We start from the raw sequence: 26,442 nt of genomic DNA on the forward strand, positions 1-26,442 counted from the left end.
CTCTTTTTTTAATATTTCGATTAAAATTATTTTTCTTTGGGGCACCTGGGTGGCTCAGTCGGTTAAGCATCTGACTTCAGCTCAGGTCATGATCTCACAGTCTGCGAGTTTGAGCCCCATGTCAGGCTCTGTTCTGACAGCTCAGAGCTTGGAGCCTGCTTCAGATTCTGTGTCTCCCTCTCTCTCTGCCCCTCCCCTGCTCATGCTCTGTCTCTCTCTGTCTCAAAAATAAATAAAAACATTAAAAAATTTTTTTGAATATTTATCTTTAATTTTCTCCACTATATTTTTTACTTTTTTGTAAATTTTTAAATCTATTTTTTTACTCCCATCATTTAATTTTATTCCATTTCATTGTATTCATTTTTTCAAATTTTCAAATGCTTTCCTTTTTTGTCTTTTCTTATCTATCCCTTTTTTCTCTAATCTATCAACCTCCTTTCAACAACCACCAGAACACACCTAGGATCTAGCAACCTTATTTAATTTTTTGTGTTGTTTTAAATTTTTTAATTTTAATTTTTTTTACCTTATTAATTCCTTTTCTTCCTTCAAAATGACAAATGGAAGAAATTCACCCCAAAAGAACAACAGGAAGAAATGACACCCAGGGACTTCATCAATGCAGATACAAGCAAGATGTCTGAACCAGAATTTAGAATCACAATAATAAGAATACCAGCTGGGTTGAAAACAGATTAGAATCCCTTTCTGTGGAGATAAAAGCTAGTCATGATGAAATAAAAAATGCTATAACTGAACTGCAATCTCTAATGATTGTCACAGCAGCAAGGATGGATGAGACAGAAAAGAGAATCAATGATATAGAGGACAAACTTATGGAGAACAATGAAGCAGAAAAAAAGACGTAGACTAAGGCAAAAAAGCATGATTTAAGAATTAGAGAAATCAGTGACTCATTAAAAAGGAACAACATCAGAATCATAGGGGTCCCAGAAGATGAAGAGAGAGAAGAGGGGGTAGAAGGGTTATGTGAGCAAATCATAGTGGAAAACTTTCCTAACCTGGGGAAAGACACAGACATCTAAACCCAGGAAGCACAGATGACTCCCATTAGATTCAACAAAAACTAACCATCAACAAGTCATATCAAGTCAAATTCACAAAATACTCAGGCAGGGAAAGAATCATGCAAGCAGCAAGGGAACAAAAGTCCTTAAGCTACAAGGAAAGACAGATCACGTGTGCAGCAGACCTATCCACAGAAACTTGGCAGGCCAGAAAGGAGTGGCAGGATATATTCAATGAGCTGAATCAGGAAAATATACAGTCAAGAATTCTTTATCCAGAAAGGCTGTCATTCAAAACAGAAGGAGAGATAAAAAATTAAAGGAGTTTGTGACCACTAAACCAGCCCTGCAAGAAATTTTAAGAGGGACTCTCTGAGGGGAGAAAAGACAGAGGGAAAAAAAAAAAAAAAGACCAAAAGCAACAAAGACTAGAAAGGACCAGAGAACACCATGAGAAACTCCAACTCTACAAGCAACATAATGGCAATAAGTTCATATCTTTCAGTACTCTAAACGTCAATGGACTAAATACTCCACTCAAAAGACAAAGGGTAACAGAATGGATAAGAAAACATGATGCATCTATATGCCGTTTACAAGAGATGCACTTTAGACCTAAAGATGGCTTAAGATTGAAAGTAAGGGGATGGAGAACCATCTATCTTGCTAATGGTCACTGAAACAATGCCAGAGTAGCCATACTTATATCAGACAATCTAGACTTTAAAGACTGTAACAAGAGATGAAGAAGGGCATTATATCATAATTAACGGGTCTATCTACCAAGAAGATCTAACAATTGTAAACATTTATGCTTCAAATGTGGAACCACCCAAATATACAAGTCAATTAATCACAAACATAAAGAAACTCATTGATAATAATACCATAATAGTAGGGGACTTCAACACCCCACTTACAACAATGGATAGATCATCTAAACAGATAATCAACAGGGAAACAATGGCTTTGAATGACACACTGGACTGGATGGACTTAAAAGGTATATTCAGAACATTTCATCTTAAAGCAGTGGAATACACATTCTTCTCCAGTGCACATAGAACGTTCTCCAGAATGGATCATGTACTGGGCCACAAATCAGCCCTCAGCAAGTATGAAAAGATCGAGATTATATTGTGCATATTTTCAGACCACAAGGCTATGAAACTCAAAATCAATCACAAGAAAAAATTTGGAAAGGTAACAAATACTTGGAGACTAAAGACCATCCTACTAAAAAATGAATGGGATAACCAAGAAGTTAAAGAGGAAATTAAAAAGTACACAGAAGTCAATGAAAATGATAACACCACAGCCTGAAACCTTTGAAACACACCAAAGGTAGTCTTAAGAGGGAAGTATATAGCAATCCAGGCCTTCCTAAAGAAGGAAGAAAGGTCATAGATACACAACCTAACCTTACAACTTAAAGAGCTGGAAAAAGAACAGCAAATAAAACCCAAAACCAGCAAAAGACAGGAAATAATAAAGATTAAGGCAGAAATTAATGCTACCAAAACCAAAAACAAAAAACAAAAAAAAACCCAGTAGAACAGATCAATGAAACCAGACGCTGGTTCTTTGAAAGAATTAACAAAATTGATAAACCACTAGCCAGTTTGATCAAAAAGAAAAAGGAAAGGACCCAAATAAATAAAATCAAGAATGAAAGAGGAGATATCACCACCAACACAACAGAAATACAAGAGAATATTACGAGCAATTGTATGCCAATAAAATGGGCAATCTGGAAGAAATGGACAAATTCCTAGAAACATATAAACTACCAAAACTGAAACAGGAAGAAATGGAAAATTTTAACAGACCCATAACCAATAAAGAAATCAAACTTGGAATCAAAAATCTCCCAAAAAACAAGAGTCCAGGGCCTGATGGCTTTCCAGGGGAATTCTAGCAAACATTTAAGGAAGAGTTAACACCTATTCTCTTGAAGCTGTTCCAAAAAAATAGAAAATGGAAGGAAAACTTCCAAACTCTTTCTATGAAGCCAGCATTACTCTGATTCCAAAACCAGACAAAACCACACTCAAAAGGAGAACTATAGACCAATTTCCCTGATTAACATGGATGCAAAAATCCTCAACAAGATACTAGCCAACTAGATCCAACAATACATTAAAAGAAATATTCACCAAGACCAAGTGGGATTTATATCTGGGATGTAGGGCTGGTTCAATATCTGCAAAACAATCAATGTGATTCATCACATCAATAAAAGAAAGAACAAGAACCACATGATCCTCTCAACAGATGCAGAGAAAGCATTTGACAAAACACATCATCCTTTCTTGATAAAAACCCTCAAGAAAGTAGTGATAGAAGGATCATACCTTGAGATCATAAAAGCCATATATGAAAGACCCAACACTAATATCATCCTCAATGGGGGAAAACTGAGAGCTTTCCCCCTAAGGTCAGGAACACGACAGGATGTCCACTCTCGCCACTGTTATTCATATTGTATTGGAAATCTTAGCCTCAGCAATCAGACAACACAAAGAAATAAAAGGCATACAAATCATCCAGGAGGAGGTCCAACTTTCACTCTTCACAGATGATATGATACTCTATATGGAAAACCCAAAACATTCCACCAAAAAACTGCTAGAACTGATTCATGAATTCAGCAAAGTCACAGGATATAAAATCAATGCACAGAAATCAGTTGCATTCCTATACACCAACAATGAAGCAACAGAAAGAGAAATCAAGGAATTTATCCCATTTACAATTGCACAAAAAACCATAAAATACCTAGGACTAAATCTAACCAAAGAGGTGAAAAATCTATACACTGAAAACTATAGGAAGTTTATGAAAGAAATGGAAGAAGACACACAAAAATGGAAAAGTATTTCATGCTCCTGGATAGGAAGAACAAACGTTGTTAAAATGTCAATACTACCGATAGCAATCTGCATATTCAATGCAATCCCTATCAAAATAACACCAGCATTCTTCACAGAGCTAGAACAAACAATCCTAAAATTTGTATGGAACCAGAAAAGACCCTGAATAGCCAAAGCATTCTTGAAAAAGGAAACCAAAGCTGGAGGCATCACAATCCCGGACTTTAAGATGTATTACCAAGCTGTAATCACTAAGACAGTATGGTACTGGCACAAAAACAGACACTCAGATCAATGGAACAGAATAGAGAAATGGACCCAGAAACATATGGCCAACTCATCTTTGACAAAGCAGGAAAGAATATCCCATGGAAAAAAGATAGTCTCTTCAGCAAATAGTGCTGGGAAAACTGGACAGCGACATGCAGAAAAATGAACCTGGACCACTTTCTTACACCAGACACAAAAATAAACTCAAAATGGATGAAAGACCTCAATGTAAGACAGGAAGCCATCAAAATCCTCGAGGAGAAGCCAGGCAAAAACCTCTTTGATTTTGGAGGCAGCAACTTCTTACTCAATAGGTTTCCAGAGGCAAGGGAAACCAAAGCAAGACTGAACTATCAGGACCTCATCAAAATAAAATGCTTCTGCTCAGTAAAGAAAACAATCAGCAAAACTAAAAGGCAACCAACAGAATGGGAGAAGATATTTATAAATTACATATCAGATGAAAGGATAGTATCCAAAATCTATAGAGAACTTACCAAACTCAACACCCAAAAAACAAATAATCCAGTGAAGAAATGGGCAAAAGACATGAATAGACATTTCTCCAAAGAAGACATCCAGATGGCCAACTGACACATGAAGAAATGTTCAATATCACTCATCATCCGGGAAATACAAATCAAAACCACACTGACATATCACTTCACACCTGTCAGAATGGCTAACATTAACAATTCAGGCAACAACAGATGTTGGCGAGGATGTGGAGAAAGAGAATCACTTTTGCACTGCTGGTGGGAATGCGAACTGGTGCAGACATTCTGGGAAACAGTATGGAGGTTCCTAAAAAAATTAAAAAAAGAACTGCCCTGGGGCGCATGGGTGGCTCAGTAATTTAAGTGTCCGACTTTGGCTCAGGTCATGATCTCGTGGTTTGTGGGTTTGAGCCCCGTGTCAGGCTCTGTGCTGACAGCTCAGAGCCTGGAGCCTGCTTTGGATTCTGTGTCTCCCTCTTTCTCTGCCCTTCCACTTCTCATGCTCTGTCTCTGTCTCTCAAAAATAAATAAACATTAAAAAAATAAAAAAATAACTACCCTACGACCCAGCAATTGCACTACTAGATATTTATCCAAGGGATACAGATATGCTGTTTCAAAGGGCCACATGCACCTCAATGTTTATAGCAGCACTATCAACAATAGCCAACATATGGAAAGAGCCCAAATGTCCATCTATGGATGAATCGATAAAGAAGATGTCATATATATATATATATATATATATATATATACACACACACATATATATGTATACATATGTATACACATATATACATATACATGTATATGTGTGTGTGTGTGTATATATATATATATATATATATATATATATATATATATGGAGTATTACTCGGAATCAAAAAGAATGAAATCTTGCCATTTGCAACTATGTGGATGGAACTAGAGGGTATTATGCCAAGGGAAATTAGTCAGTCAGAGAAAAACAAATATCGTATGACTTCATTCATATGAGGACTTTAAGATACAAAACAAATGAACATAGGTAATGGAAGCAAATGGAAGCAAAAATAATATAAAAACAGGGAGGGGGACAAAACATAAGAGACTCTTAAATATGGAGAACAAACAGAGGGTTGCTGGAGGGGTTGTGGGAGATGGGATGGGCTACATGGGTAAGGGGTTTAAGGAAACTACTCCTGAAATCATTGTTGCACCATGTGCTAACTAACTTGGATGTAAATTATAAAAAATAAATAAATTATAGAAAAAAATAAAAATAAAAGCAAAAAAAAAAGAATTTCATTTTGGTTTTAACAGTGGGAATTAAATTGGTTAAAATTCAAAATGAAAACCCAGGGGTGCCTAGGTGGCTCAGTCAGTTAAGCATCCGACTTCGGCTCAGATCATGATCTCATGAATTCTCATGAATTCAAGCCCCGCATCGGGCTCTGTGCTGACAGCTCAGAGCCTGGAATTTGCTTTGGGTTCTGTGTCTCCACCTCTGTCTTCCCTTCCCCTGCTCATGCTCTGTCTCTCTCTCTCAAAATAAACATTTAAAAAAATTTTTTTTAAAAACAAACAAAATGAAAAGCCATAGTTCTTCCTCAGTCTTTTAAGTTTAAATCGCAAATGTTATTATTTAAGTCAGTAGATACCTTATTGAGTTTTGAATATCTCACAAAGCTGTCTTTTGAGTATGGTCATAAATCATGAGATGGATATGGAGGGATCTCAGTTTGGGTCTTGGCTGGCGCTTACAGAGCCAAAAGGTTGACCAAAGAGCCTCACTACTGCCTGCAATTGCCTTCGAATTAAGAAGATTCATCTCTGGCTAGCTAATGAAACACAAAGAATTTCCGTGGTCCTCCAGGCTCATAAATAAGTCAGTGATGCAGCTAAATATGTAATTCCCAATCTAAGAGTTGTTTCTGCTAATCCTTATATTCGAATGTTCTTTTGTTGTTCTCCCATGCCAGCATATTTGAGGTAAAGCATGGGGATTGAGCAGTAGTTAAGAGGGTTGACACTTCTCTAACATAGCATAGCTATTGTGCTTCTATTTTTCCAATTGTATCATTACATGTAATTCTTAAAATTAACACCAGGCATATACTTTGGACAACCCAGATCTCAAGCCTCACCAGTCGGTGGTTATTGATGTAATTGTTTTAATAGTAACCACCTACATCTCATGTGATTATGTTCCCTCCTCCCCAAATCCTGCATGTATCAATTGGAATTATTGTGCAGGAGACAGAAATTTCAAATAACAATGGTTGAAACCAGATAGGTGTTTATTTCTCTCACATTTCTTTTTCTAAAGTCTAGGAACAGACAGTTTAGGTCTATTATGGTGCTCCATGGTGTAAGATATCCAGGTTCTTTCTATTTTGTTGTTCAGTTTTATTTTGCTCAAACCAGGCATGTGGCTTCCATGTCAGGGTCTAAGATGGCTACTCTATACCTTCAGCCATCGTGTCCATGTTCCAACCATTAGGAATAAGAAAAGGAAAATAGGGGCATTCCCCTCCCCTTCAAGAATATGTCTCAGAAGTTACACTCATTTCAGTTATTTTCCATAGACATCCCCTGTCTAGAAATTAGTCAGATGGCCAATTTTACTTGCAAAGAAAACTGAAAACTACCTCTTTTATTTTGGGTGACTGACTATGTGCTCAGGTAAAACTTGAGGTTCCTATTATGAACCCCAGTGGAAGAAAGTAATTACCAATATTAAGGGACAACAGATAGTGTTTCCTCTACTATACGCTCTGCAGAGGCTCTTAAAATCTCACTTGTGTCATGTCTGTCATATCTTGGATTCTCCAGGGGAGAGGATGGGTAGAGTGTTTTGGAGTTGGATACTTTCTTTCCCCCAGGTCAGTTAGACTCTGATAATTCCCCAGCAGATTAGCTTCGGTTTAACTAGTTTCTTCAGAGGGCAAGACTCATTAAGAAGAACAGGGTGCTTCTGTTAAGAAAACAGAACGTTAAGAACAGAGAAAAATGTTTCCTTTCCCCCTCTCCCTGCCAGAAGCAGTAGGAGATTTTTCTGTGATACGGGAAACCTGTTCAGGGAACCTGCTCAAGCATGGGGAGGTAAATCTCACAAAACTTGGGACCTTCTCATGAAAAATTTCTCCTGAAATTTTTCAACATTTTTTTTTTTTTTTTATTTATTTTTGGGACAGAGAGAGACAGAGCATGAACGGGGGAGGGGCAGAGAGAGAGGGAGACACAGAATCGGAAACAGGCTCCAGGCTCCGAGCCATCAGCCCAGAGCCTGACGCGGGGCTCGAACTCACGGACGGCGAGATCGTGACCTGGCTGAAGTCGGCCGCTTAACCGACTGCGCCACCCAGGCGCCCCTCTCCTGAAATTTTTAACTCTCAGAGTTGTCCATACAACATTGCCTCCAGCAATGTATCAGTGACAGTTCTGATTTTCCTACCCCTGCACTGGTTCCCACAGTGGTTTCCCCTGTTAATGATAAATTGAGGCACACTGAATTTTTCAGTTTATTTGATCAAAAACCAATTCAAATCATGTGCCCAGTTAGAAGTGGTTAGAAGCGCTTCACCAAAAGGAGCTAGGGGAAAGACTTTTATAGAGAAGAGGTAAGAAGCAAAGCAGGGAAATTATTTATTTATTTTTAAAAATGTTTTTACTTATTTTTTGAGAGAGAGACACACAAACACAGAGTGTGAACACGGGAGGAGCAGAGAGTGAGGGAGACACAGAATCTGAAGCAGGCTCCAGGCTCTGAGCTGTCAGCACAGAGCCAGAGCGAACTCACAAACCGGGAGATCATGACCTGAGTGGGAGCCAGATGCTTTCCTGACTGAGCCACCCAGCCGCCCCAGGAGGGAAATTATTTAATTGGCTACATCCCACGCGGTCACCTTCTTTGGGAAAGCCAAGTTGGCTGCTTGTGATCGATTGTCCTTAGGTTTTAATTTTTTCACCTTGAGGCATTTCAGTCTTAGGTTTTGTAGTGCTTACCTAGGGTACTCAAGAATTAAAGCCACTTCAGTCTAATGGCCTCCTTGTCTAGTTAATTTAACACTTCATGAGCCTCTCCTCCATTAAGTTGCTATTCTCTGTATTTGCCTGTCAATCTCTCCAATCTTGGGGGCAGTGGTTTGTCCTCTCCTCAACTCTTTTACAGATCCTAAAAGAGTTGCTGATTTTTTTAGTCTGTTCAGCTTTTTACTTGTTGTTAGGGAGCACTGACAGCTTCCAACCTCTTTACACGTGGAAGGAACTCCTTGCATCCAGAAACAGGAGCTACACCGCCATTCTACTTTGTCTCTATGAATTTGATTCTAGGTTCCTCGTATAAGTGGAACCATACATTATTTGTTCTTTTGAGTCTGGCTTATTTACTTAACATAACATTTCAAGATCCATCCATGTTGTAGCCTGTATCAGAATTTCATTCCTTTTCAAAGTGAAATAATATTCTACCATGTGTATGTGCCACATTTTGTTTATCCATTCATTCACAGATAGACATTTGAGGTTTTTTCCATCTTTGGGCTATTGTGAATAATGCTGCTATGAATATTGGTGTACAAATATCTGCTCCAGTCTTTGCCTTCTCTCCTGCCACAGTGCAGAAACAGAAACTCCTCTCCCCTCACATAGTTCCTTTCCACAGAGAAGTGGAAAAGGAAGGGAGACCCAACCAAATTCCCCATGAGTGGTATCTCGTGAGAACGGCAGATTAGTTATCCACAAAATGAAGACTTTGCCTTCTTTTCTACACATCGGAGTTGTAGCAAAAGGTTAATTTTGAGATCGTTCTCTATGATGATTATTGCACTTAGGTTAGAGATGTGACAAAAATGTCCCTAATTGAGGCTGGCTACAATTACCTTGGTAAAACTGCTACAAGTGAGCATCTGTTCTTAGCTTTGCTTTCCAGACACTTAATTTTATTAACACACCCCAAATTAAGCAAATTGAGATTTATTGTTAGGCGTCATTCATATATTAACTTATAATGAAACCATACAAATTTATAATGAGAACCAGAACTGCCAGAAAGAATAATTCTCTTCCCTTGGTCATTGGTCCCATATTATTTTTCAATGGGTTGCTTTCTTCCACCAGAGCAAGGAGACTTAGGTGTAGGATGTTAGTGAATTTTCTCAGCCATCCGTGATAGCCTGATGCACACACCTCTAGTAAAAGGAATCTCCTATCTTCGGTATAATCATCTTGCCGGTTTGTTTCAATAGTTAGACTTTTGGCATGGACACTATTTTCAGTTATCCTGAACTCTGGCTGAATCTTAGAATTGCCTGTGGAGGTTGTGAATGATACATATGGCTAGGTCTCATCCATACCTAGTGAATCAAATAAATCTCCAGGAGCTTCAGCAATTTTGTTAAAGTTTTACTAAAGATTCTGGTTCATGAGTGAGAGTTGAAAATCAATGGACCAAACCTTTGCTGGTGGGTTTTAGCAATCACTTTAGGCTGACATTACTAGTCATTGATTCTGTACTGTTCCAGGTTGACTGAAATAAGATTCTGCACAAGGAGCCAACACTCTATTCCTCAATAATAATCCTACCTAGAAATGCTCATACTTGAAGGCCAGTAAGTAGTGAGTACATTCCTTGAATTCCTATAGAGGTCTGCAGTTGGTCAAGGCAGATGTTTAAAGACTGAATAATAGCAACAATGATGATCAACTGCATTGAGAAAAACATTTCCTTAGGTCAGATCAGATGTTTGACACACCAATAATTGCTTCCCTAGATACATTTTTCTATTCTTCCTTTTAGTATCAAACCACATTCTGCAGATTTCTCACCTTAAGTGTGCCCTTGGCACTAAGTTCTGGCCAGTGTGATATGAGCTGAAGAAATATGAGCAAATTCTTAGCCATGTCCCCTTCAGAGAAAGCTGGCTTCCCTCTACCTGTTCCCATTCCTGTGCACTGGAGTACAGATCTGTGGTGAGTTGGCTGAGGCCAACTGGACAAAGACAACACCTCGGAGCTGGGGAAATGATCATGTGGATCATGTGGAAGGAACCCCAGTCCTTCAGTGATCACATAGAGCACCGTCACCTTCCCACCCTGGACAAATTGCCTCCCCTGGATTGTCATAGAAAGGAGAAATAAACTTTTATCTGTTTGAGGTACTGTATTTTAGAATCTTTGTTGCATAAGATTCATCTATACCATAATTATAACAGAAGGTCACAGGACCAGTAGTCTTAGATATTTACTCACTTGTTGAATTCTTGTCACTATCCCCTTCTCCAAAATGCCGGGGTCAGAATGTCAACAAATGAAACACTAAAAAACTTTCACCACCCATTTGTCTAAATGTGCAACCTAACATCTTTAAGTGGCAATGGATTATGGCAACTCCATCTCTTAGTGAGTGTTCAACACCCTGTTGAAGATCAGCAAGGGGATGTGTGCTATTAGAAATGAGGTCTCGGTCTGTCTCCCTCTGCCTTCTCTAGAAATATTCTTTCAGACCTCCAGGCTGTCAGCACATAAAGGCACAGAAGGTGTGAAGACACAGACACTGGATAACGTTCACTAATGACTTCCCATGTGCTAACAGCGCCCCTTAAAATTGCCCTTTATTGACATAACCTTTATTCCTGGTATGAAGGCCTCCTCGTGACCAGGACTTGCTTTCATCTTCCCTCTCTACCTCTTTCTCTTACTCTTGCTTCCTCCTCGAAATTTCTTCCTTTCATATTCTTAATGTCTACTCTTTCTTAGAAGTGCTCCCTCCATTTTGACATTTGTTTCACAAGCTTCTAGCCCAATATCCATAAAATGTTTTGCTTCCTGAAATCCTCAAAACCTGCTGCTCTTCCCTCTGCTCTGGCACTACTGTTAGAGCATATATTAAAGTGGTGAATTGCTTATACTTACTTATAATGAAGATTTTTTTCATTTTTTAAAAAGTTTATTTATTTTGAGAGAGAGCTTGCACACATGTGGGAGGGGCAGAGAAAGGGGGAGAGAGAGAATCCAAGCAGCCTCCGCACTGTCTGTGCAGAATCCAAGGCGGGGCTTGAACACACGAACCACAAGGTCATTATCTGAGCTGAAACCAATAGTCAGATACTTAACGGATTGAGCCACCCAAGCACCCCAGAATATATTTTAATAAGAGAAGGAAGACAATCTTCAACAACTGAATAATGTCAAATATTGACATTTTGAAATGTCACTTTGTATATATACTCATTATCACTGTGAATGTCCTTGTTCTCCTGAAGTTTATATTCTAGTAGTTGGAAAACATAGTCTCAGAGTCCAGTCTTACAGAAAAGGTGTTCCTGAGTTCAAAATCTCATTTGGATAAAGTATCTTCTACTTTTTGTTTTGATAGATTAGAGTCATGTCTGGAGAGGCTCTATGTCACTGGAGGTATCTCCTTTGATCTCTTAGAGAAGAACTTGATAATATTACTAGCTTTTGTAATCTTCTGACTATGAAAACTGGGGTGGAATATTTATCTCATACTCAATGCAAATCATAGAATGCACCAAACGCAATAAGGGACAAACCATTTCTTTCTTGTGTTTCAAAAAATATGATAGCTCATAGATATCAAGATCTTTATATTTCATACATGTGAAAGATACCCATCTTAAAGAAAGAAAGAAAAGAAAGGTTTGGATAAAGTGTGTGATCTCATTGCTGATCCTAAGTTGTGTGTGATCAGGACAAGTGACCAAGCATATTTCTGAGCAAACAGTGGACAGAGAATATGTCTCCTTCATTTGTGACACAGGGTGATGATGACCAACAATGAACAAGTACATGAAAGCACTTTGAAATCTTTATATTATAGAGCACATACAGTGTGAGGTATTATGACTGCTATATACATTATAATTGAAAAACCGTTCTTGTATGCTTCAAGTCAACCAGAAATACAAATTCAACTTCGCACAAAAGTATGCAGGGGCAAATGAATAGGGTTCAACTAGGCATCATCAGTTTTCTTCAGTAAGGAGCAGGATAGGGATAGCGACAAGCTTTGGTTCTATACTCCCCCTAATGTTGTTGGAGAATGTTGTGCTAGAATAGAAGATATGGAACCACCGTGCTCTCTGCGTATTGGATTCTACTCTTCCACTCTTATTCAACAACATTATGTGTATCATAAATTTTCTAAAGACAATACCGATTAGGGTTTATTTTGGTTAGGAAACAAACACAATTTTTTTTCTTACTGTTACAAATGTGGTGGCCTACATTCCTTCACTGAATAATTAAAATTTAAAATTAATGTTGTATCACCACTTCACACCCATTAGGATTGCTATTATTAAAAAAAAGAAAGAAAGAAACTGACAAGTTTTGGTGAAGGTAAGATTGGAGAAACTGAAAACTTAGTGCGCTGATAGTGGGATGTCAAATGGTGTAGCTGCTATGGAAAAGAGTGTGGTGGTTTCTCAAAAAATTAAAAATAGAATTACTATATTATCCAGCAATTTCATTTCCAGTCATAGACCCAAAAGAATAGAAAGCAAAGACTCAAACAGATATTTGTACATGCTTGCTCAAAACAGCATTGTTCACAATAGCCAAAAAGTAGAAGCAACCCAAGTAAGTGTTCATTGATGGATGAATGGATAAACAACCTGTAGTGTATACATTCAATGGAATACTATTCAACCTTAAAAAGGAAACAACTTCTGACACATGCTAAAATATAGATGAATCCTGAAGACATGGAATAAGACAGTCACAGAAGGACAAATACTGTATGGTTCTACTCATATGGGGTATCTAGAATAGTCAAATTCATAAGAGACAAAGTGGAATGGGGGTTGCCTGTGGCTGAGAGGAGGGGTAAATGGAGGAGTCATTGTTTAACGTACACAGAGTTTTGCTTTGCAAGATGAAAATTTTCTGGAGCTGGCTGGTGTGATGGTTGCACAACAGTGTGAATGCACTTACTGCCACTGAAGTATACACTTAAAAATGGCTAAAGTAGGGGCGCCTGGGTGGCTCGGTTGGTTAAGTGTCCGACTTTGGCTCAGGTCATGATCTCACGGTTCATGAGTTTAAACCCTGCATGGAGCTCTCCGCTCCCAGCACAGAGCCCGCTTCAGATCCTCTGTGTCCTTCTCTCTCTGCCCCTCTGCTGCTCATGATCTCTCTCTCAAAAATAAGCACTTTTTTAAAAAGTGGCTTAAGTAGTAAATTTTGTGCTATGTATATTTTATAACAATTAAAAAAATTAATGTTGCATCAACTCAAGGGATTCTAACATAAAGAATGAATTGTGATATAGGTCAAGGTTATGGACAATATTCATCTTATTAATTTGGTATTAAGGAAGAGAGAATGCTAATGGAGACAGGATGATAATCTTTTGAAATCATACAATGAGTAAAGCTAAAAATTATAGTTTTGATATATCTTAAAGAATCTCATGGATTGAGGCCAGGACCTGGATTTTTTTATGCATTATTAGATAAAAAGAACAATCTGTATAAATAATCTTTGTTCTATTTCCATGACTCTAATGTGTATGGATCAGATCATTTATCTGGAGAGAAGGAGATATGTTATGGTCATTTCCTGCCTTATTTACTGTACTATACCATACTCTCACAAATATATGTTGGATAATCCCAAGATAGGTGAAATGAGCATGTCCCAGATGAGATGGTCCATAGCACGTACTCATGCTAGCCTATATGCAGAACTTCTTCAGCTGAAGGTTGTCTTTTAGAGATGGAAATTTCTAAAGTTTGATGGGATCCTCATTCACTCAGACATTATGATTAAAAGCCACAAGTCTCCATGTGAACAGTGGTTCCCCCTTAGTCACTGAAATGGGATCTGAATCTTTGTCCCTAGACCCTTATTTGCATCAACTAATTGATAAAATAGGATCTTAGCTCTGAGTCTGAAGACAAGAATAAGGACTGGGGAAGAAATAAGTGGATTGGATTTCAGTACGATGTGCAAAAGTAACAGACACTCTCCCTACCATCTCCCTTCACTCCTTCTTATCCCATTTGCCTTAAGTTATTGAAAATAATAACGAAAAGATATTAAGGGGGGGCTGGGTGGTTCAGTCAATTAAGCATCCAACATTTGATTTTGGCTCAGGTCAGAATCTCATAGTTTGTGAGATTGAGCCCCACCTCAGGTTCCACACTTACAGCTCGGAGCCTGCTTGGGATTCTCTCTCTCCCATTCTCTCTCTCTCTCTCTCTCTCTCTCTCTCTCTCTTTCTCAAAATAAATAAATAAACAAACTTTAAAAAAGATGTTAAGAGATTTCACAAAGGGAGAGAAATTATTACCTGAACTGGACAAATAGATTTCCTTCATCATACAGATTCTCCAGCCTTTTTTGGAAGTGGTGTATTCTCAAATGAAGCCACATCTACTGGCAAGCCAGGAAAGGGATTGTGAATAAATGTGACTGCCAGAAAGTGCAGAATTTTTTGTAGTTTTGTGAACAGTGTTGCTGCCTAAGCTAAAGCAAAGGTGTGGGAATCTACAAAAATGCTATTGGACACGTGAAAAGTACCTCAGGGAGCTTGCCATCCTGAATATTTCAGTATTTATCCTGAGATGTCTCTATTAGAATCTACACCTTTATGTTTTCGTTGAGTATTTTGTTGTGTGGAAAGAACAGAATGGGTGAAATATATACAAATATAGCACTGGAAAGTTTAATTTCACAATTTCTTGAGGAGCTTTAGGTTCTTTTTCTTTCAAATTACATCACAGAGAAATTCCCAACCCAGAAACCCCACATAACCATACCAGAGACACTTCACTAGGTCAATGCACTTTATTATTTCTACTGAGCTAGAGATGTACATGAAGACAACATAGGAGCACACTCCAGATAACCATTTCCTGTCCCTCTTGGAGCCAGCCACCCTTTCCCTTCAAGCATTCACCCTCCAAACACATCCAAAATGTGGTAAATGACGTGACCTGTTTGAAGCCACATCCCAGAGCACCGTCTGTGAACTTAGCCCACATTGTTTGCATGGTGTCAGGAGAAGAAGGGAAGAAGGTGGATGATTAAAATTGATAGGATCAACGTTACCGTTCTCAATTTTGAACTGTAAGGATCCATATGGCGAGCGATGTGTCCTACTCTTGGCGTCTTAGAGAATACTCTTTTAGAAGGGTCACTGGAAGTAACCGTGGAGGACATGTTTCTCCTTGATAGTATCATTTATCTCCATAATATCATTTATGTAAGCAGGGATAACTTCTTGAATATCATTTTGCCATCGACAAGTCATAAGGACCTGTCCCTGCCTGTAAGAAGATTCATAGACACAGTCTGTCATTACCACTCCTTCGATTAAATTACAGTACACTCCTTTTATTGATTGCCTGCTCCTGTGACATCTCTTCACCCCATTCTTACAAGACACAAACAGGTTGTTACAGATGTCTTGCAGTTCCTCAAATGATATCTGGAGGAAGAAATGTTCTTTTACACAACGGAATCTGTTGTGGACATTTTTCATCTTTATTTCATCAGTGCAGTAGTTGGAATCAGTTAAGGGTCTTCCCGGATCAATAATGGTGCGCCTTTTGAAAACATCCTTAGGGGTTGGTAGGGTAGGTCCTGTGCTGCGCATTTCCTCCAAATAATCTTCAAATTGCTCTATCTCTTCCGCTGACAACGGAACATATTTGTGCAAGATTTTCAACTGCAGTGGCTGCAGTAGCAGGAGCAGCAGGAGCAGCAGAGTGAGGGGCCGCAGGGTGACCAGAGTCCACATGCTTTCCAGGGGGGACTAGGAGAGATAAGGGGATGTGAGCCATTTCCATACTGTGCCCACTTCTATTCCTGTGCTGGGCAACATTCCTTTCTGCCACTTACCGCCGTTCTGAGCTCGAAGACTTTGGGCAGTATTCAAATTGATAATTCAGAATATATTTAACCATTTCTGAAGTATGGACTAAAAAGTAACCTTCCTAGGCCTGTACTCAGTCGGGAAGACTGTCGATATGAGAGGAAAAGGTGAGGGAAGGAGGGAGAGAAAAGGAGAGAGAGCAGTGAGCAAACAAGGAAGGATGAGGAAGAGAGAAAAGGAGAGATGGAGGGCAGGAGGGAAGGAGAGAGGAGGTCAAGACAGCAGTGGGGAGAGGGGAGAGAGAGAGAGAGAGACAGACAGATAGACAGACAGGCAGAGAAGAGGCTCCCACCATCCGGAACAAATGCATCTGTTCTCTTCTTAGGAGTTGTGAACTCACACCGTAGAGAGCTGTAAGTGATCCTCCCTCCCCTCCGCCCGCTGCAATGAGGAAAATTCTTCATCTTATGACTTCTCCTCTTGCTCATCTCAGACCATAGATGCCCTGGGAGAAGGGATCAAGCAAGGTACATGGGGTCAGATGAACACCATCTGCTTTTCTTTGTGAGTATGCTTTCAGCACGACCTCCTTGCCTGGAGCTGCTCGGTCCATTTTGTAGCCTCCTCTGCCTGCTGTTACCACTCAGAATGGCTCTGCCACCAAGGGGCATCACTTACCTTGTGGGGGTGTTTTTTTATCCTATTTTTTTCTTCTCTTAGGTAGACTTCATGGTTTCTGCTGTGATCAGGTTTTGCATCCCTAAACTCTCTCCACCCTGTGAGCCTGTCTGCAGAGTTACGGTGACCTCATCAGTACCTCTCCTTACCTCATCAGTAAGGAGATATTTCAGTCCTTACTTTCCTCGCTGTCAGTGCATCTGCCTGTCTATTCACCCCACAGCAGGCTGCACCAAAATCCCCCAGTACTTTATTTATTTATTTATTTATTTATTTATTTATTTATTTATTTTAAGTTTATTTATTTTTGAGAGAGAGAGTGTGAGCAGGGGAGGGGCAGAGAGAAAGGGAGAGTGAGAGAATCCCAAGCAGGCCCCTCACTGCCAGTGCAGAGCCTGATGCAGGGCTCGAATTCACAAACCCTGAGATCAAGACTGGAGCTGAAATCACGACTTGGATGCTTAACCAACTGAGGCATCCAGGCACCCCAATACCCCCCAGTACTTTAAATACACATGAGCAAGTGTCTCTGCAACACAAATGTGTAAAACTGAGATGACTTACATTATTTAAAAAATTGTCCTACCTTAAAAAGAAATGAAAATGTTTAATTTGTTACATACTAATGAAGCACATTATTACTAAGCTTTGTGGTCATTATGTTAAATAATTATTTTAAAACTTTCCTTGCAAGAGCCTGAACAGTAGTAACATGTGTTACAGGAATTGTGCCCAACTGCTAGATACCAGGGGACATTCTACCCTTTAGTACAAAGTGTCATCTCTCACAGAGAACTCCTGGGCCTATCTATCATTTTCCATTTCTACTCCAAATCTGGCTGTTAATCAATTCTCCAAGGAGACTTCCCAGACAAAGGCAAGTGCTTTAGGTACACTGGAGAACAGGCTTCCAGGCCTACCTGTGCCTGGAGTCTCTTGATCTTGTTCAGTCCTTGTGGTGTCTATGCTTCAGAGAATGGATGCCTCAGGGCTGGGCTGCAGAGATCCTGATATTGGGGGAATTGGCCTCCCCTTAGAGCACAGGAGCTTGGAGTAGAAAGGGAGAAAAACAACTGTGAGCAGCTGAAATAAATACATAAGTAACATGTATAAATAATATTTATTTGTACATAAATAAATATACATACAAATAATACATAATAATGGCTAACACAACAAGCAATGATGTGCAAAGCACTATCTATACATTACCATCTTCGTCATCCAAACAGCCTTATGATAGACATGTTGTTCTTTAGTATTGTTTTTGTCTTCATTGTAATCAGCATCTCTTTGTGAAAGGAGGTTGCTTAAAATCTTACATTGGGCCTGGCAAAACCCTGGTTCATGCTCAGGTCACAAGTCTGTCTGACATCTACAATTCGGTTCTTCACTGCTATTCTGTGGCCCTTATCAGTCTAGTTTCCCTTCCTGAGGCTAACCTGTGCTTCCTTCTCTAGGCTGTCTTTGTAACTCTGTCAGAAGAAACTAACAGAAACACAGAGATCACAAAAGTGGCAAGAACCAGGGGCGCCTGAGTGGCTCCGTCAGTTGAGCGTCTGACTCTTGTTCTCAGGTCTTCATCTCAGGGTCGTGAGTTCAAGCCCCACATTGGGCTCTGTGATGGGTGTGGAGCCTACTAAAAAAAAAAAAAATAAGTGGGGAGGACTAGAATTGTGTTTGAACCACTGGAGTGCTGTAAGAAATTGGCCCACGTGCTGGCCCACGTGCCATGAAGCCTAGCTGAGCTGCTGCAGGAGAGTTTCCTGGGTTTTCTTACTCCACTGTGGCCTTGGCATAAGAGAAGTCTTCCCTTAAGGCAACCTGAGTGATTCTCCAATACTCATAACCCAGAGACTCTGAGCTACGTGCAGATGGAAACAGGTTGGATCTAACCTTTGTATATGTGAGTAAAAAAAGTCAGAGAATGGAGGAGTTAGAGACAGGCAGATGTTGGGGTGCCTGAGTGGCTCAGTTGGTTAAGCATCTTACTTCAGCTCGGGTCATGATCTCAAGGTTTGTGAGTTCAAACCCATTATCTGGCTCTTTGCTGTCAGTGCAGAGCCCGCTTCAGATCCTCTGTCTCTCTCTCTGCCCCTCCTACTTGCTCTCTCTCTCAAAAATAAATAAACATTTTTTTTAAAAAGGCAGATGTGGGGGGCACATATGAGAAAGTAGAGAGAACAGGAGGATTGAAGGCAGGAGAGCAGAGAATGGGACTGGAAAGAAAAACTGGCCTGCAGTGGTGACGTGAGACTGGGCAGTCTTGGTGTGGCCATAAGCACGAACCCTTCCTCCCATCCCTGCTTCTACACTCTTAACAGACTCCCCTGGGGAGTCTCTTCAGGAGAGTGAGACCATTGTGAAAGTCCAGGGAGCTTAGCACACATTCCCATAAATGAGAACCTGGAGTGTCTGCGGCATCTTGGGCTGCAGAAAACGGAACAACAGGTGCATGGAGAGCAGAGTTCAGGCTCCTGCTGAGGACATGCCTCAGGGCCTGCCCAGGATACCTCCTTGACTTTTGTATCCTAAACTTCTTAATTTTTTTATTTATGAATTCAGATTGTAGTTTCATACTTGTCAAAATCCTTTCTGACCCCAAAGTATATGCATTTTTGCTTCTATTCTATTGTATTACTTTTATGGATTTTTGAAAAATGTTAAGTCTTTTACCCATCTGGAATTTATTTTGAAGTATAGTGAGAGGTGGGCTTTGTTTTCACATGATTTTTCCATAATCCCAGTACCAATGATTTGGGGTCCCTCATCACTAATTTAAAAGTTAGCTTATATATTAAACAATTCTGTTTCTGAACTATCTGTTGTGTTTTGATGATGGTTTTATCTATTCACTTGCCAGTGATATGCTTTGACTTATTCTAATTTTATAAAATATTTCAATATCTAATAAAGCAACTCACATTCATTCTTCTACTTGTTCAAAAGTTAGTACTGAGACAGAACAGAAAGTAGATTAGTGGTTGCTTGGGGCACAGGGTAGGAATGGGAATTTGCAGTAAATGGGCAAGACAGATAGACAGACAGAGACAGAAACAGAGAACAGAGAACAGACGGATTGAAACATGCTCATGCAATGTTTCTTAAGTTTTTGCCTGGCAACCTCACACAGCAGAACCACCTGGACGCCCTGTGGATTGCAGATTCCCTGGGTTTTGCTCAAACCTCATTAATCAGAACCTCTGTGAATGGGCCCATATATTTGCACTATAAACAAGTTCACAAGGTGAGTCTTAGCCCACTAAGGTTTGAGAAGCACTGCCTTTGTATACATAAAAATGTAATTTATGACATAGAAAACATCCCAAAATAGTGGGGAAGTTTTAGGCCTTTTCAGTAAATGTTTTTGGAAAAAAATTGAGATGAATTGCTTTCACTGTTTGGCTATAGTGAATAATGCTTCTTTGAACATGGGTGTGCACATATCTGATTGAGTCCCACTTTTCCTCTCTGCTTTTAAACGTGCTTGGGAGGGTTAGGGTAACTTATAGGTGTATAGGCAGGGAAGGGCCTGAGAGAGGTTGTCTATCCCGGGCCTTTTCTATTATGCAGGTCTTGAGTCCCTGGTCACAATTTAAAAAAATAAAATAAAAGAGTAAGATGGGTCAAAGTCTCCCCAGGGAGACAAATACATATTTCAGAGAGATTATTAGGTTGTATTTTAAAAGTAAATCATTTTTAAAATGCAAGACTTTTAACAGATCTTACAATAAGGCATCAAAGGATTATGATTGTGTAATAGTTATATAGCTTCAATCACAAAAGGAAAAATTAAAATTGTATCTTACAAATTGGTAACAGTTACAATACCTCATAAACTCAATGCTGGCGAGTGAGATAAGGTGGGCAATCACTCATTTGTGATCACAGTGAAAAAGTTGGCAAATATAATAAAAAGCTTTGAAAAGCTGATAATATCCCCCCACTTGTAATAGCTAAGATTCTAAGCAGCAATAGTTTATATAGAAATATGGACAGTAAGCTTTACTTAATAAAGACAAAAATTTGAAATTTGAAAACATAAATATCCAAAAATTTGAGGAAAGGTTAAATTGAGTCTGATATGTTCATAAATATGGTAAAAACAATAATAACCACTGTAGTAAAAGCTAATATTTGAGATAGCATTCTGTAGTCAGAGAATTATATATTATAGAATAGATTGTTTTCCAGAATTTACAAATAAATTAACCAATGAAAATTTAAAAATATGAAATATATTTAATATTATAGTAGTAGGATTATCTGGTCACAAGTGATAGAAGTACCAAACAAATTAACTTAAACACAAGAGGAACTATATTGACTCACAGAAAACAAGTCCAAGAGGCACAGCAGGATGAAGAAATTAAATCTTTCACTGCACTCTTATTTTCTCTCTCTTCCACCACTGTTTTCTATGCTAACTTCACTCTCATGCAGGGTCTCTCAATGTAATGGCAGAGAAAATCACTGTTACCTTTATAGCCTATATTTAAGGTCACAGTAGGAAGTGTCATCCTCTCCCACTTTCATCCAATATAGAAAATAACTTTACCAATTGGCCTTGTTTCTGTCACATGCGTAAATCCAGGATTGTGAGGTCTTCTGACTGGTCAACCTGTAACACATGTCCTCCTCGGGGAAGTAAAGGCAAAACCACACCATTAAAATTCTAGCAGAATTCCAGTTGCTGACTGAAGGAAGGGTTGTTACCTACAAAACAAGAAAGGGATGGAGACCAGTGGCAAATGTCCATAACAAATGGCTGGGGAAAAAATAAAACATTGAACTATATCTACAACATGATCCCAATTAATGGAAATATAGATTATGTGGTGGGGGCGGAGGAACCAAAACAAAACCTCAATAACCTGTTATTTCTGAATGGCTGATTTCTTATTGTTGTCTTTAAAGCTATCTATTTTTCAAATTTAAAATAAGTTAGTTCTGGGGTGCCTGGGTGGCGCAGTCGGTTAAGCGTCCGACTTCAGCCGGGTCACGATCTCGCGGTCCGTGAGTTCAAGCCCCGCGTCAGGCTCTGGGCCGATGGCTTGGAGCCTGGAGCCTGTTTCCGATTCTGTGTCTCCCTCTCTCTGCCCCTCCCCCGTTCATGCTCTGTCTCTCTCTGTCCCAAAAATAAATTAAAAAAAATAATAATAAAATAAATAAATAAATAAATAAAATAAAATAAAATAAGTTAGTTCTAAGAAATGTCACTTATGAAATGGATTTTTAAGATCTGGTTTTGGACGTGTTCTTAAATATGAAGTGCCAATTTCTCAGACTGCCACATTTGATATCAGTTAACTTCCACTTTTGCTCAGTAGCAGGAAGAGTCAGTTCCTTAGTTTGAGTGGTTAAGCAAAGATAAAAACTCAGTCTTTAGAGTTAGACTTACCTTTATGAGTAAATCCCAGAATATCTCTTCGTTGAATTCCATAAGAAAAATCTAGGTTTTAGCTAACCTCAAATTTAGACTCTGTTTAAACATTTTGAGGCAATATTTATGCTTCTGATCTTTACACCCCTAGCCAAACTGAGAATGGTGTCAGGTTGAGAAAATCTAGAGAAAAATGTGATTTTTGTAGGTCCTAAGAGGATCAGTGACTTCCCTGAAATGCACATCTTTTGTTCAAGACATTTACTAGGGCCCAGGCCCTAGTAAAGACCTGAATATTTGAGTTCACAGAGACAGAATACAGAAAGGAACTGACTCTTCCTGATGCAAAAGTGGAAGTTAACTGATATCAAATGCGGCAGTTTGAGATACTGGCACTTCATATTTAAGAACATGTGTCCAAAACCAGATCTTAATAGACGTACACAAAATAAGAGTTACTCAATAATTGAAAATCAATCTTCAGAGCACAAATATAGAGTAATTTTGACATCTTATATTGCAAAAATGGAGTCAAGCCAGCTCCGGGATGACAAAAATCTCTTCGTATTTGTTTGCAGTTTCCTGCAAGTTTATATTTATGCATGCCTTAATTACCTTTTTTATTGTATGATTCTATATAAAAAAAAATTTTTTTGAGGTTTGTTACATTGTTATCTGCTATTTTTTTTTTCTGTAATGTCAGTGTGAGTTTAGCAGGTACGGACTAAGATATCACCACTGATATGGCTTGATCTCATAATTTGGTCCTTCTCAGTGATCAGAAATAACAGGAAAATAGAAGCATAGAATATATTAGGATAGAATATTTCATAGATTTTGCCAGGGAAAAGGAAAATAAAGCCCAGTGAGACAGTGGGTTCTATATCAAGAAAAAATAGGGGAACCTGTCTGGCTCAGTCAGTGGAGCATGTGACTCTTGACCTTGGGGTTATGGGTTTGAGCCCTGCATTGGGTGTAGAGATTGAAAGAAAGAAAGAAAGAAAGAAAGAAAGAAAGAAAGAAAGAAAGAAAGAAAGAAAGAAAGAAAGAAAGAAAAAATAACAGATTTCAGTGTTCACACCCACCCACCCACCCATACGCACACAAACACATTCCTCCATGTATGATGGACTAGAGGTCAAAGTAATATTTTTAAAACAACATTAAGGATATTATAATGATACAAGTATATATAGTAGAATATTTTTCACAATTTTGGAGCTAGTGAAGGATGTCTTTCTTAAACCAAACAAGAGCACAGCCACAAAGAAAATTATTGAATTATTGAAAAGCTTGATTATACATGCATAGACTGAATTACATACCTGTATACATGAGTACAAAGAAAATCTGACCCCAAAACAAATAACATGACAATGATCTCTAATAGCAGAAGACACCAAAAAAATAAACTTCAAAAACCAGCAACAGCTTGGGAAAAAAAAAATGCTTTGGGGGTGCCTGGGTGGGTCTGGTTAAGTGTCCAACTTCAGCTCAGGTCATGATCTCATGGTTGGTTACTGGGTTCCAGCCCCACGTTGGGCTCTGTGCTGACAGCTCAGAGCCTGGAGCCTGCTTCAGATTCTGTCTCTCCATCTCTCTCTTTGCTCATCCCCTGCTAGTGCTCTGTCTCTCTCTCTGCCTCTCAAAAATAGATAAAAAATGTTCAAAAAAAATTTTAAGTGCTTTGAAAATGTGATCAGTGTGAAAGTGCTTCTCAAACTCAGGTGTAAGAAAAGTATGAATTTCTTTTCTCAATCCATTGTATCTGCACCAAAACCCTAGCTCTTAAGGGTGGCAGCACAATTTACCTCTGTTACAATTTTAGGTGTCTTCTGCCTTTCTTACATAGTTAGGAAAATCAAAGTATCTGCATTTGCCCTAGTAAAACAGAAAGTTACAGTTTTGTACATGAGTGTTGATCATCATAGTTTCATAGTTTCTCTTTCTGTTATCATCATAGTTTCTCTTTCTGTTATCAATTGTCTTAATATGGAACATAGGGTTGTTTTTTCCTCCCCTTTTAAACAACTAACATTTTTGAAACTTAACACAAAAGCCATTGACATCCCTTTGAGCTACCAAAGAATTTGGGAAAGAATTTCTTGTGCTGTAAAGAATTTCTCTCTTTCCCAATATTCTTTTTTTTTTTTTTTTTAAATTTTTTTTTTTTCAACATTTTTTATTTATTTTTGGGACAGAGAGAGACAGAGCATGAACGGGGGAGGGGCAGAGAGAGAGGGAGACACAGAATCGGAAACAGGCTCCAGGCTCCAAGCCATCGGCCCAGAGCCTGACGCGGGGCTCGAACTCACGGACCGCGAGATCGTGACCTGGCTGAAGTCGGACGCTTAACCGACTGCGCCACCCAGGCGCCCCTCTTTCCCAATATTCTACAGCAGTATAAGCAAAATGCTCATCTATGCCTTCACAAAGTATTCTTATTTCCTATGAGATCTTCATCAAACTCCTATATTTCTTAGCTTTTGCATCATTAACTCATTATGAGTGCAACTCTGCCATGATAGATTTACCTTCTCACTAGAAAAGCAAGGAGAGGTGGTTTATCTCCAAATATTTTAAGGAGCCTGTTTAGACAAAAACACTTTAAACTTTTTTTTTTTTTAATATTTTATTTTCAAGCAATATCCACACCCAACGTGGGGCCCAAACGTACAAACCTGAGATTAAGAGTTGCAGGATCTACCGACTGAGCCAGCCAGGCTCCCCTAGACTTGGTTTTATTTATTTATTTTAATTTTAATTTTATTTTTTTTTAATGTTTATTTATTTTTGATAGAGACAGAGCACAAGTGTTGGAGGGGGCAGAGAGAGATGGAAATGGAAACCGAAGCAGGCTCCAGGCTCTGAGCTGTCAGCACAGAGCCCAACGCAGGACTAGAACTCACCAGCCGTGAGATCATGACCTGAGCCAAAGTCAGATGGTTAACTGACTGAGCGACCCAGGCACCCCTAATTTTTGTGGTTTTTTTAACATACAGGTTTTTAATTTTTTTTTAATTTATTAACTTAGAGAGAGAGACAGAGAGAGTGAGAGGGAGAGGAGCAGAGAGAGAGGGAAAGACAGAATCCCAAACCAACTCCACGCTGTCAGCACAGAGTCCAACATGGGGCTTGAACTCGTGAACCATGAGATCACGACCTGAGCTAAAACCAAGAATCAGACACTTAACTGACTGAGCCACCCAGACACCCCCAGATTTGGTTTTAAAATGAAAGCATACATAAGGATGAATATAATCTTCTAGTCAAGATGGAGTAACACGGACCTGATTTACCCTCCCACCTGAAACAATTTTTAAAACTGATAAAATGCTGGAAAAATTAGTTTCAAGACACTTACATGAGACAACCAAACACACTCATCTTTGAGATACAGGAAACTAACAAGGTGAGTCCTACAATTTGCCTGGCTTACTGCCTGGAGAGAGATTTCAGGCACAAGTGAAGGGTTGGCAAACAGGAAGAGCCTGAAAACTACAGGAGATGAGGAGGAGGAATTGAGGAAACAAGGAGGCCAAGAAACTTGAGTCCACAGGACACAGTACTAGAAAGGAGAGCACTGCCTTGAACAGAAACGTGGAGATCTGCACAGGGTTTCTCTCAAGTATGCAGCAGAGTACTGTTTATCATGAGTGTGGGAGAAAACCACCTGAGGCTGGGGAAAGAATTATCTAAAAGGATCAGAGAAGATAGTGCCTAACCCCACTAACCAGGCTGGAAAAAGTCAAGATGCATGGGATATTAGGTAGAGTACTCAGGAAGGTCTTGCCTCAGTAATGGGCAATAATTAGCCTTAGGCTGCAACTGCTCTGCACCTGCCTAACAAATCAAAAGGATCGAGTGGTTCCGAATAGCTTATGTG

The 26,442-nt window shown here is 39.1% G+C and overlaps 1 protein-coding gene across 8 annotated transcripts in view; it reads right to left on the reverse strand.

Annotated features, from left to right (window-relative positions):
• Positions 1-26,442, reverse strand: part of RNASE9 (ribonuclease A family member 9 (inactive)) — a 109,882-nt gene that overhangs the window by 32,965 nt on the left and 50,475 nt on the right. For 3 of the 8 annotated variants that reach the window (XM_058738391.1, XM_058738390.1, XM_058738393.1), the window contains 3 exons: positions 21,732-21,889; positions 18,094-18,220; positions 15,451-16,435 (listed from right to left, as the gene is read on the reverse strand). In XM_058738391.1, the coding sequence (XP_058594374.1) occupies positions 15,815-16,420 (606 nt within the window). In that variant the 5' untranslated portion in view covers positions 16,421-16,435; positions 18,094-18,220; positions 21,732-21,889 and the 3' untranslated portion in view covers positions 15,451-15,814. Of the gene's footprint in view, positions 1-15,450; positions 16,436-18,093; positions 18,221-21,505; positions 21,620-21,731; positions 21,890-26,442 lie in introns of those variants that run through there. The other 5 variants (XM_058738395.1, XM_058738394.1, XM_058738392.1 and 2 more) reach the window with 4 other exon arrangements.

Source organism: Neofelis nebulosa, chromosome 7 (genome assembly GCF_028018385.1).
Source record: "Neofelis nebulosa isolate mNeoNeb1 chromosome 7, mNeoNeb1.pri, whole genome shotgun sequence".
NCBI lineage: Eukaryota > Metazoa > Chordata > Mammalia > Carnivora > Felidae > Neofelis > Neofelis nebulosa.